Source organism: Notolabrus celidotus, chromosome 21 (assembly GCF_009762535.1).
Source record: "Notolabrus celidotus isolate fNotCel1 chromosome 21, fNotCel1.pri, whole genome shotgun sequence".
NCBI lineage: Eukaryota > Metazoa > Chordata > Actinopteri > Labriformes > Labridae > Notolabrus > Notolabrus celidotus.
This window is the reverse complement of record NC_048292.1, coordinates 13,574,307-13,584,828: the sequence shown is the minus strand read 5'-3', so window position 1 is coordinate 13,584,828 and position 10,522 is coordinate 13,574,307. Positions and strand designations below refer to the sequence as shown.

The following is a 10,522-nucleotide window of genomic DNA, read 5'->3' as shown; positions in this document are numbered from 1 at the left end:
GGCAAACCAGCAGAGATGCATCCACAGACCTGAGGGGCCGCCCAGGCACATAGGGGGTTAAAAGCTTGCTTAAATAGTTTTGGGGCATGTCCATTTAAAATTTTAAAAGTAATCAATAAAATCTTAAAATTGACACAATAAAAAAAACTGGCAGCCAATGCAGGCTGGCGAGGACAGGAATGATGTGTTGATATTTTGATGTGCCTGTTAAAATCAGAGCGGCTGCATTTTATACTAGTGAACTAGTGATAATCTTAATAGACAGACAGTTAACAGAGTTCCACATATATGTATTAATTCAATGTATTACCTGGCTTTCTTACTAATCTTCTGGTTGTGTAAGAAGCTTGATTCTGATTGGTCAAAACCCCTTGTCAGCGGTTATTAACATTCCCTAACATGAGAGATAACACCAGAGTCAAACTGATCACATGCATTCATGTCAAAACAATCCACTGAAAAGAGTTCAGTCACATTTAACAGGCAAATAAGAATCCATCACCATGGCACGCTAACTGAAGTGGAATCACTGGGATTATTTTTTTAAAACTGTATACATAAATCATTTTAAATCAATAAAATAATATTTTAATCAATGTTTTTGACAACATGGTTGTATTTTAAGTTAGTGGCTTTGCATTGGTGTCTTGTCTCACAATGTCGGGATTCTTTTTCCCATAACAACCTGCTATCCATACATTATCCCTTACAGAAAATGTGTATTTGATATATATATTTAAATATATAATATTTTTCTTTATATACATAAATAAATAAAAGTGTATAAAATAATATCATTGTATTCAAGTATTTGCAAAAAAACACAAAAAAGATGAAAATAAAAAAAAATAAAAAAAAACTACATACAAACGTAGGACTAAACGTGATTCAGCACTTTTTAAAAATCTGTATTTCTCCTTTTCTAATGTGATATATTTAATGGTTGCTTGGGGTGTGATTTTATTTCTATTTGTCATTTTAAAAGCATACAAAGTCTATGGTTGTGATAATTCAATCGTCTATATTCGCTTTATCCAGATATTCAGATACCATGATAATGCAGTATTCCATTTGCGTCATGACGTAAGTGTCTACGTTACATAACTGCGTGCTTGTCACTTGCGCACAAACCAGGAAGTAAAGTTGGAGCTACACGGTTGAAGATGTTTACATTCAGTTTGACACTCGTACGGCAGTAAGTGACTCTTTTTATGTGGAATTTGTCGGTATATGTTTGCAGAATTGACCATGAAAGAACTGATGATTACAATCTATCACAAAGAATCCGTATTTCCTGTTAGATTGGTAGACGCTGCTGCATTTCTAGCTGTACTGTTTAAGTTTACCAAGGGCAAGGCTGAAGTTTGAAACCTTCTGTCTGCTGAGCTGGATTAATACTTGAAAACAGTATGAACAGCTTGTTAACCGTGAAAAAGGGTGATGTGGTCAAGCTAATATATTGTTACTGCTCTATTTTCACACAGTGGCGAAACACAGTACAACAAGGAAAAACTGCTGCAAGGTAGGTAGTCTTTGAGCTGTTTCTCTTGTCTTTCACATTTTCTGTTCTGGCATGAAAAAAAACAAACATCTTTTGTGTTATATGTGTTTTTTGTGTTGCTTATAATTCTTACATATTGCATGGTACAGGAAAAATCACCTTTGCACTGATTAATTTGCACTAACCATAGACTGTCATAAAATGCTGACACCCTGTGTTTCCAAAGGACAAGGTGTGGACACGGTCCTATCAGAGGCAGGCATGGAGCAGGGCGAGGCGGTGGGACAATACCTCAGAGACATCCACTTCAACAGGGTGTTCGCCAGTAACCTAAAAAGAGCCGTACAGGTCAGACTTTCATTCATTTATATTTAATGGCTTCATGCCAGCATTCATAACATTATAATAAGTCCATAAAACACACACTGGAGGGATGTTTTGTTTGCTTTTGAAAAAGGAAAAAGGAGAAACAGCATTCTTTGGGTTTAAACCTTCCACCCAGACAGATTTTTTTTGGGATAATCTGACTTCTTACTTTTAGTTTAAGCCTACAAACTTGAAAACTACCTTGCTACTTTCAATTGTCTATCATGATAGAATAGAATAGCCTTTATTTGTCATTGTCAGGTGTACAATGAAATTAGAAGCGCTGCTCCTGAAGGTGCATGTTATGAATACAAAAAAAATTAAAACTGGTAGAAAATATGTATAAAAGACAATATACAGTAATAATATAAAAAAATGACAAATATATACAGTCAGGTAGAGAGTAGAGGTATTTTGATTAAGATATTGCATATTATATGAAAGTTTTCACAGTGATTTATGATTTCTTACTTATTTTATAGGTTAATGAAATCCCCAACATGTCCAGCCTAAACATTTCATCAGTGACGTCAGTGATTCCACAACTATCAAATATCCAATCCTCACTTTTTTATTCTTTAATTATCAATCAGCATCTCAGTTAACCTGTGCATGATGACATACCTGCATACTTCTCAGTATGCAGTGAGTTCCTCTACAGAGTCATGTCTGTTTTTAATGCATGGCCAACTGAAGGCCTGAAGATCATGGCCATCCATTGGTTTGCGACCTTGTCCCCTTTGCCTAAAATGATTCCAGGTTCTCTGAATCTTTTAACAATGTTATATTCTTTATGTATTTTCTATGTACAAACTAATGCTGCCCCTTAATCCCTTACAATTTCATACATTATTCTGAAATTGTTGAACGATGTGCTCACACAGTCTCTCACAGAGTGGTGAACCTCCTCCCAGCTTTAGTTCTGAGAGATGTACCCTCTCTGAAGTGTGTTTTTTTTAACACCTGGTTATGTTAGCAACCTATTCCAAATCAACCCAGTAAGCTGGGAGGTGTTCCTGCAAGTGCTTTTTTTTTTTAGCATTATGCAACCCTCTCTGTGTTTTGTTGTCCTTGTCCTGACTTTTGTTGTACATGTTGCTTGCTTAAAATTCAAAATGAGAATACATGAAATGAAATGTTTCGTTTTTACATTTGACGTGTTTTCTTTGCTATCACTATTTCAATTTAAAAAGGCTCGAAAGGGGCACTGATGGCCTATCGGTTTAAGCGCCCAACATACAGAGGCTACAGTCCTCGTCGCAGGTGTCGCCGGCTCCATTCCCGCCTGGTCGACCATTTCCTGCATGTCTTCCCCCCGCTCTCCACTCCCTACATTCAGCTGTCCTATCAAATAAAGGCAAAAAAGCCAAAAATATATAACTTAAAAAAAAGGCTCTAAATTATTTGCAGACTGTTTTCACCATTTTACACAGCGTCCCAACTTTTTTTGAATCGGGGTTGTATTAACATCCGGAACAAGTTGCCTGAGTCAAATGTTCTATTTTCTTGATTGTGACAAAAGAAAAATGGAAAAACAGGATGCAGCTCTGAAATACTTTTGTTAGCTCTCATGTCTCTGTGGTCTTTGACTCACTGGTGCTGACGATGTATTAATGACTTTTTTAGCTTGACCATAGGCAGATTCTTTTTGTGCTTACAAATGTTTTGAGTCAGTAATTTCCAGCGTTTATTTCCTCCGGTTAGACGGCTGAGCTCATTCTGAGGAACAACACTCACTGCTCTGGCATGGACATGGTTTTGGAGCCGTTACTCAGAGAGAGGGTAAGATCGGATGTCTATATGCATTATTCAACATTTAAAGTAAAATGTTATCATTTGTTTTGTGAACTCTAAATCGTGGTTGTTTTGTTAATGCAGGGTTTTGGTGTTTGTGAAGGACATCCCAAAGATCATATGAAGAACATGGCAAACGCTAGTGGACAGTCATGTCGGGACTTCACCCCGCCAGGAGGAGAAACTTTAGACCAGGTGAGTCAGTCCGTTTGAGCCAACTGCTTGGAAACTCAAGGTCAAGAAGAGTATTGCTTGTGTAACAGCGCCATGTTGTGGTCATTTTGTGTATTGCAGTCAACTTGCAAAAATCAGTGCTGACAATTAAATTTTTTTACTGCATACCAAAAGACTTGTATGAAACGATGAGACATTTTAATGCAAAGAAAGACACCTTATATTTAGTATAAAATATATTTAATATAAATTCAGCATAGTTTCATCTCTGGAGCAACTTCCAAAAGAAAATTTTGAGGCATTTTTTGCTTCAACTGTTTCTAAAAAATGTTTCATACACAATACAAAATGTAAAAGAATAAAAGAGGAAACATTGTAGTCAAATCCTGCTTGGATTTCAGGTGTTTTTCTGTATTGAACTGGTTCAATATCACCCCGCTTCCAGGTGAGACTCCGATTCAAAAAATTCCTCAAAGTCCTTTTCAAAAAAATGCTGGAAGAGCACGGCTCGTCAGAACCGAGCGCTTCCGCAGAAGTATCAGAAGCTGCTAACGGGACCTCTGCGTCTGCCTCTGCTTCTGCATCGGGTGATGCTCCCGTTGCTTCAGCTGACGATGGCCTCCAGGGAGTGCCGGTCCACGTCCTGGTCGTGAGTCATGGCGCCTACATCCGTGTAGCCAACAAGCACCTCGTGGAGGACTTAAACAGCTCTCTACCTCAAGGGGTAAAGATGTCCCAGCTGTTTGCACCCTGTCCCAACACGGGAATCAGCCGCTACGTTCTCACTTTGAGCCAGTCTGAGTCGTCCCGGTCCCCTGTCCTCTCAGCTGCTCGCTGCGTCTTCACAAACCGGAAGAAACACCTGGATGACCTCGCAGCTGCAGAATAATGTAGAGGAGAAGAAAAGTGACGGAAAACTTGGAGTATGTTGTACTTCTTTGATGGGAACAATCACGAACACTAAAGGGAAAAGGAGAATCAATGAACTCAAAGTTACAACAGCTGACTGACATCAACGCACATGACGCACAGGGTAAATTATGTCATCCCAGCAATCACAAGTGGGTAAATACTCTATACATTTGCAGTACTGTACTATCAAACACTCCTCATCCATCTAACTGTGGATCAGTAAGCACTCGTGTCATAAAAAACTTTTAATAGTTCATTTTATTGCCTCTTTTATCATCTTATACCAAAGTCAGAACTATTTAATTTATTTTTGAGCACTGTCAGTAAGTGAGGCATTTTCATCTTGATGTATTTGTTTCTGCTCATTATACTCGTGCAATACAACATAACACTGAATCTTTGTGACTTTCCTACATATTTATTGATGACGGATAATACTAAAGAGTTGCACATATAAAAAAAGACATTTGAGACATCTGTCTTTGTACTGTTGTTTGGTGCTACATATTCATGTGTGTTTGTTTCAGGCTTGTAAGTGTTCATTTGAAGTTTTTTTTCTCTATTTTTAGAGTTTTATTCCCGACTGAATGGTTGAGCCTTGAAGCTCGTCACAGCCTCAACAATTCAAAAACAATATCTATTAATTCTGCTACTGCAAGGAAAAAAACTAAAAATAACACAAAGTCATGTAACTATTCTGCTGCAGAACAATCTGCAATCAAATATTGTCTGAAGATGATTGTTTTACAGCTTTTAAGTAGTGCTTGTACGACAGGGATTGGATGCCTCTGTCATTGTATCGTCAGTTCATTTCTACCTTCTGATAAGTACACATGGAGTATTTGTCATCTCCAGTTTTGTGCTGCTTATTTGACTTGTGCAATATAACATGACAATACTGATTCTGTCTCATGAGTGCTGTTTTTGTGCCACTTCATTGAAACTGTTCCTCAAAGATGTTTTTTCTCTCACACAGCTAATAAAGCAACAATATTACAAACAAAATGAGATCAATCTACGCTGATGACACAAAGGTAATACCTCAAAACATGAAGATCTTCCAGTAAACAGAAAATTAGCAATTTTTTCTTACACATACTAAATATTGTGATAAGAGAAGAACCCAAGGTAACTTTTCTGACACTAGCCAGAGACTTAAAAAAAAAAAAGGATTCAAAAGGATTGTGATGCCCCGCCCCAAATTTTGGGGGGGGGCCCTTTACTTGTTTTCATGAGATTTTGATGTTTTTCTCATTATCTTGGGTAACAAAGCGGGATATGACGGGAAAATATTCCGAAAACAATAATTTCTATCGCCCACACTAGTGAGCTAAGACTATTTCTGTTTGCTTTGTTTTTTTTTATTTTATGTTTTTGTTTTTGATCGTCTGACAAACAATTAAGATCACAAGAGAACAACAGAAATAAACTCAATATCCCGTGAAATTGAAGTCGATAAAATGTATGAATGGGGTGCCGGTTGGCCTAGCGGTTTAAGCTATGTATGTAGGATATAGTACTCATCACAACAATCGCTGGCCATGACCCATCACTTCATGCCTTCCCCCTAACCCCCAACATTTCAGTCTCTTAGCAGGTTACCTAATAATGGAAAAAATGCCCAAAAATAACTTTAGAAATGAGTGTGGATGTGCTAACCCCAACGTGAAATTTAACACTTACACTAACATCACTAACATTTAACACACTTATTTAATTTGAATAGAAATGTGTATACAGTATAAATATAAAGTGTATTTTTACATTGAAATGACTTAGTTCCAACCTTTACCTGTTCGCTGACATAACTGCGTGAAATTCAAAGTATTACGCTAATGAGCATAAATAGCCAACAGCTTTCCTAGCAGGTTCATGTTAAGACATTTCTTCAAGACACAAATTTCACTCAAATTAAAATAGTTTTCGGCTGATATATAAGTTTGCAGAAATGACACATCACTCAGCATCTTTCTTAAGCCTATTTATTTATTTTGTCCCAAATTCCAGCAACACGTCATCTCCACCTCCAGCTCATACATTCAAAAGACAAACAAGGTTTTCTTTTATGTACATTTGAGAGTAAAGCATCCTTATAAATACCATAAATAACAATAAAGGAATGAAATTAAATAAATAAATATTATAAGGGACTGGCTGTTTTTGTTTGTTGGTGGTGCCCGGCACCTGTAAAAAAAAATCTCTTTGCAAGAGCCCAGATTTGATTACCCTATATTTAGGCTATATTCCTTCAAGTCATGAATTAGACTGTACAAATGCAGACACGTGAACGCAACACAGACTTTAGAAAAGTTATGGAATTTTGTATTTTGGTTTAAAATCATGACTGCATGTTTCGACACTTGTGGATAGAGTCTTGGTCCTGTCACTCTGAAATGGGTTTTTTCAGACCAGCTGTAAAACCTCAAAGAAGAGAGACAAAAAAAATAATAACACATGCTTACTTGACTTTGTGTTCCCTACGCCCCCATTTAAATGAATTTAACTTAATCTTTAACTTACATCTACAGTGACCTCAAAGAAGGAAATGCAAGAAGAGTTGTAAATTGTGCAAAAATGGGCAAGTCAAGTCTAGAATTCTTCTACATATAATGTACAAACACTGTTTTTGGTGAATGGGCGATGACAATAAAGTACATCATTCATACAGAATGAAGAGAAAGAAATACCTGAATGCTCTCCTTTCAGTTTTTAAAATTAAGTCTGATAAAATACCCTTTTCCCCTCATTTACTATAAAACTACAAAGATGGCTACAACTTGGATTTACTCAGACTTCGTTCACTGACACCATATCAGTCGTATCTATAATCAGCCCATGGTTCCGGAGCTCCGTGGGCTCGCAGGGTTTGACGAGTGCACGTTCCAGGGGTCGTGGGCGGGTGGAGCCACCGGCGTCTCCCTGGACACGTTGCGTCCATCGTCCCCGGCCTCGAACTCCACTTCCACCTCCAGCTCCAGCTCCAGGTCTGTGTCGTCCTCCGGTACAGCCCGGGAGTCCGAGCCCTCCTCTGCGCGAGCGATGAAGGCATTTTGCGGGTCGGAGGGATCCACCACCTGGTTCCTTTTCTCCCTGAGCAGGAGGCGCTCCAGTGGTACCGTGTTCTTTCTGGGGAGGAAGATGGAGGTCTGCGGAAGGTTCTGGCCAGCTGAGAACACCTGCCGGGAGCCCTCCAGGTTGAAGAGGATGCCGGTTCGGCAGGAGTAGTACACGTCCCGGTTGTTCTCCAGAAGTTTGTGGTTGAAGAGGCAGTCGTCTCTGAGGCAGGTGGGCTGAGAGAAGGAAGGAGAGAGAGAGTGAGGAAATGAAACCACAGAGGAGACATTCCTTTATTTTCATAAGGGATGCAAGCTGATTTCTGTTTTACCTTCTTTCACTTTTATTTGCATTACAACACAAGTGTTATTCTCTCCAAAAAAGGTTCTAGCACTCTTTATAACCGCAGCCCAATGGAAGGAAGTTTTTTCATTGTTGCATAGTATGACTCCCAACATAATATGACTTTCCCATTAGTACATGTACAAAAAAGAAATACATTAAGTTGAAATATGTATTTAAAAGTTGCAAATATACATTATACTTATGGAAGCGGTAAAAATCTGGGTATATTTGCGCATGTTTCCAATGTCTGCCATTTTCCTTTGCTGCCTGTGCGCCATACAAATATATTTGTTTTAAATGACATGCCTAACTATCAAAGAGTAAAACTACTCTGGGAAATTGAGCTTACTTCCTCCCTACCGGCTCTTTATTTGTGTTAATGAAAAAGAGATGCTGTAGTTTTTGCGTAAATGCGCGTAATTGGATAAAAAGATAAGCGTACATTCCCCAAAATGACAACAAACTGAACTTTTAGGGGTTAATTTAATAACAAGTTACAATCATCTGAACTGGGCAATTGAAAATTAATTAAATTAATTAATAGCCCGATATAAAAAAGTAGTGCGTAAAAGAAAACACATGAGAGATCGCCTTGACTTAAATGCGTAAAACGCTTTAAGGGTGCAATACACAAAATCTATCAATTGAATGAATAGAAAGCTCAATCAAACTGGATAAAAAGTATTTGCTTACTGAGCTGAATGGGTTGCCCTCCAAATCCATACACAGGTAACGGCTACTTTTGACTCCGAGGATGGCGATGCGCTCTCTTGTTTCAGCTTTCAGCAAAATCACACCTTCGTGGAAGAAAAGGCAATCAGCTTTAGGATGTTGAAGAAAGAACTCCATAAAGCGACATTACAACATTTTATTGACTGTTTTGGAAAAGGAGGAAAACGCATCTTACTATATGAACTCCTGATGGTGGTTTTGCGCACAGTGCCATCCGGTCTGATCTCCAAGTAGAAGTTGTTGAGGTCGGTGGATGTCTGCAGGTGGATGTATCTTCTCGGGTTGCCCCAGTTGGATCCAACCAGCGGTGATGGATTCGGAGCCGTTTCCCCGAGAGGAACTCCCTGGAGCACAGCGAGGAAGAGCGCCAGCACGGTGTCTCTCAAACCAAGTCTCCTGTTGACGTCCATCCTGGAGCAAAAAGCTGGTGCTGTCTGCTGCGAGCTGCTGGAAGTTTTCAGATGCTCTGTTGTCCCAAAGTTTGGAGACTATTTAAAGCCCCCTGAGTGCCACTCCTGCTCACATCCTTAGAGTAAAAAAAAGAAACTCGCCCCCAAAGCAGATGTGCGGGTTTGCTGCAGCGGAAGGGCCACCTCTGTCTGTTTATCCTGATGCTCTCGGTCAGACAGGACTCTTATTTTTGGTGACACGTCCTGACTCATACACCTTAAACATTATTCTGAGACTATTTCCTAATGGTCCAAAGTCCACAAGTGTGTTTTTGTTTTGTTTTGAGAGGACACATTGTGCATTGAGCAATAAAAAAAGAAAACAAAATGCAAAGACATATATGGAGACTCGTGTAAAATATATTTAAAAAACAAGGATATAATATAACGATAACATTTCAACCACGATGGACTAGGAACTTGATGTTTACTCATTGTGTGAGGGTAGTTCCGTTTGCAGCTTTTACGCACCAACTCAACATTTTCAACATGTCACCACCAGAGGGAGCCACGCCCTTGTTTAGCTCTGGGAATGGAGCTACATGTAACAGACCAAGCTATTTTTGGATGAGGTAGTTACAGCACAGGACTCATTAAACTGTCGACCAGTTCGAGGAAGGGCCTCTTAAAAGTAGAATATATTTTTCAAGGAAAAACCAAACATCCTCCTCCTCATTCATTTGTAACAAACAAACACAAATATAAAACAATCTTAGAAGTTTAAGGAACTTTTGAGGAACATTTTTTTCATTTACTCAATTTCTGTTAAAGCATACACTTTTGAGCAGCTTGTACTTTATTTTTGTCGTTTTATTGCATGTCACTTTATAAGCAGCTGGCTTTCAGATTTATTTTATTTTTTTTATTTAAACTTTATTTAACCAGATGAGTCCCATTGAGATCAAGACCTCATTTACAAGGGCGACCTGGCCAAGAGGTCAGCAGCACACGTCACTAAAAGAAGTGTATAAGTTGTGAACAGTCGTCATGTTTCTAGGTTTTATCAGTTCAATATGTCAGATTTCTTTTTTTTTTTTTAAATGTTTTTATTAGACTCGGCCAACATCACAAAACAACAATGCAGCCATCAGACTCAGAGACAAAAAAAACAAACAAGATTTTTGAAAACACCTAGTCCATAGTCCAAAAGTAAAGATAAATGAATAAATAAATAGATAGTACACAATTAAAAATA

At 38.4% G+C, this 10,522-nt stretch overlaps 2 protein-coding genes across 2 annotated transcripts; one reads left to right on the top strand and one right to left on the bottom strand.

Moving 5' to 3' along the window:
* The first annotated feature begins 1,084 nt into the window (after positions 1 to 1,084).
* tigarb (TP53 induced glycolysis regulatory phosphatase b) lies at positions 1,085 to 5,649 on the top strand. The gene is made up of 6 exons (XM_034673176.1): positions 1,085 to 1,195; positions 1,485 to 1,522; positions 1,728 to 1,849; positions 3,572 to 3,649; positions 3,746 to 3,856; positions 4,281 to 5,649. The coding sequence occupies exons 1-6, from the start codon at positions 1,164 to 1,166 to the stop codon at positions 4,722 to 4,724; spliced, it is 825 nt and encodes a 274-aa protein (XP_034529067.1). The 5' UTR covers positions 1,085 to 1,163; the 3' UTR covers positions 4,725 to 5,649.
* Positions 5,650 to 7,312: 1,663 nt separating this feature from the next.
* fgf23 (fibroblast growth factor 23) lies at positions 7,313 to 9,338 on the bottom strand. The gene is made up of 3 exons (XM_034673177.1): positions 9,054 to 9,338; positions 8,840 to 8,943; positions 7,313 to 8,037 (listed from the first exon to the last, which is right to left on the bottom strand). Exons 1-3 carry the CDS (start codon positions 9,286 to 9,288, stop codon positions 7,576 to 7,578), a joined length of 801 nt encoding a protein of 266 aa, XP_034529068.1. The 5' UTR covers positions 9,289 to 9,338; the 3' UTR covers positions 7,313 to 7,575.
* Positions 9,339 to 10,522: the final 1,184 nt, after the last annotated feature.

Bases quoted from the DNA above. Each gene is read 5' to 3' on its own strand.
- tigarb (XM_034673176.1), top strand. From the start codon at position 1,164: ATGTTTACATTCAGTTTGACACTCGTACGGCA. The intron at 1,196-1,484 runs GTAAGTGACTCT...ATTTTCACACAG, and splicing joins AGTTTGACACTCGTACGGCA to TGGCGAAACACAGTACAACA. The intron at 1,850-3,571 runs GTCAGACTTTCA...TCCTCCGGTTAG, and splicing joins ACCTAAAAAGAGCCGTACAG to ACGGCTGAGCTCATTCTGAG.
- fgf23 (XM_034673177.1), bottom strand. From the start codon at position 9,288: ATGGACGTCAACAGGAGACTTGGTTTGAGAGACACCGTGCTGGCGCTC. The intron at 8,944-9,053 runs GTAAGATGCGTT...TCTTCCACGAAG, and splicing joins CACCATCAGGAGTTCATATA to GTGTGATTTTGCTGAAAGCT. The intron at 8,038-8,839 runs GTAAGCAAATAC...TCCTTCTCTCAG, and splicing joins AGGGCAACCCATTCAGCTCA to CCCACCTGCCTCAGAGACGA.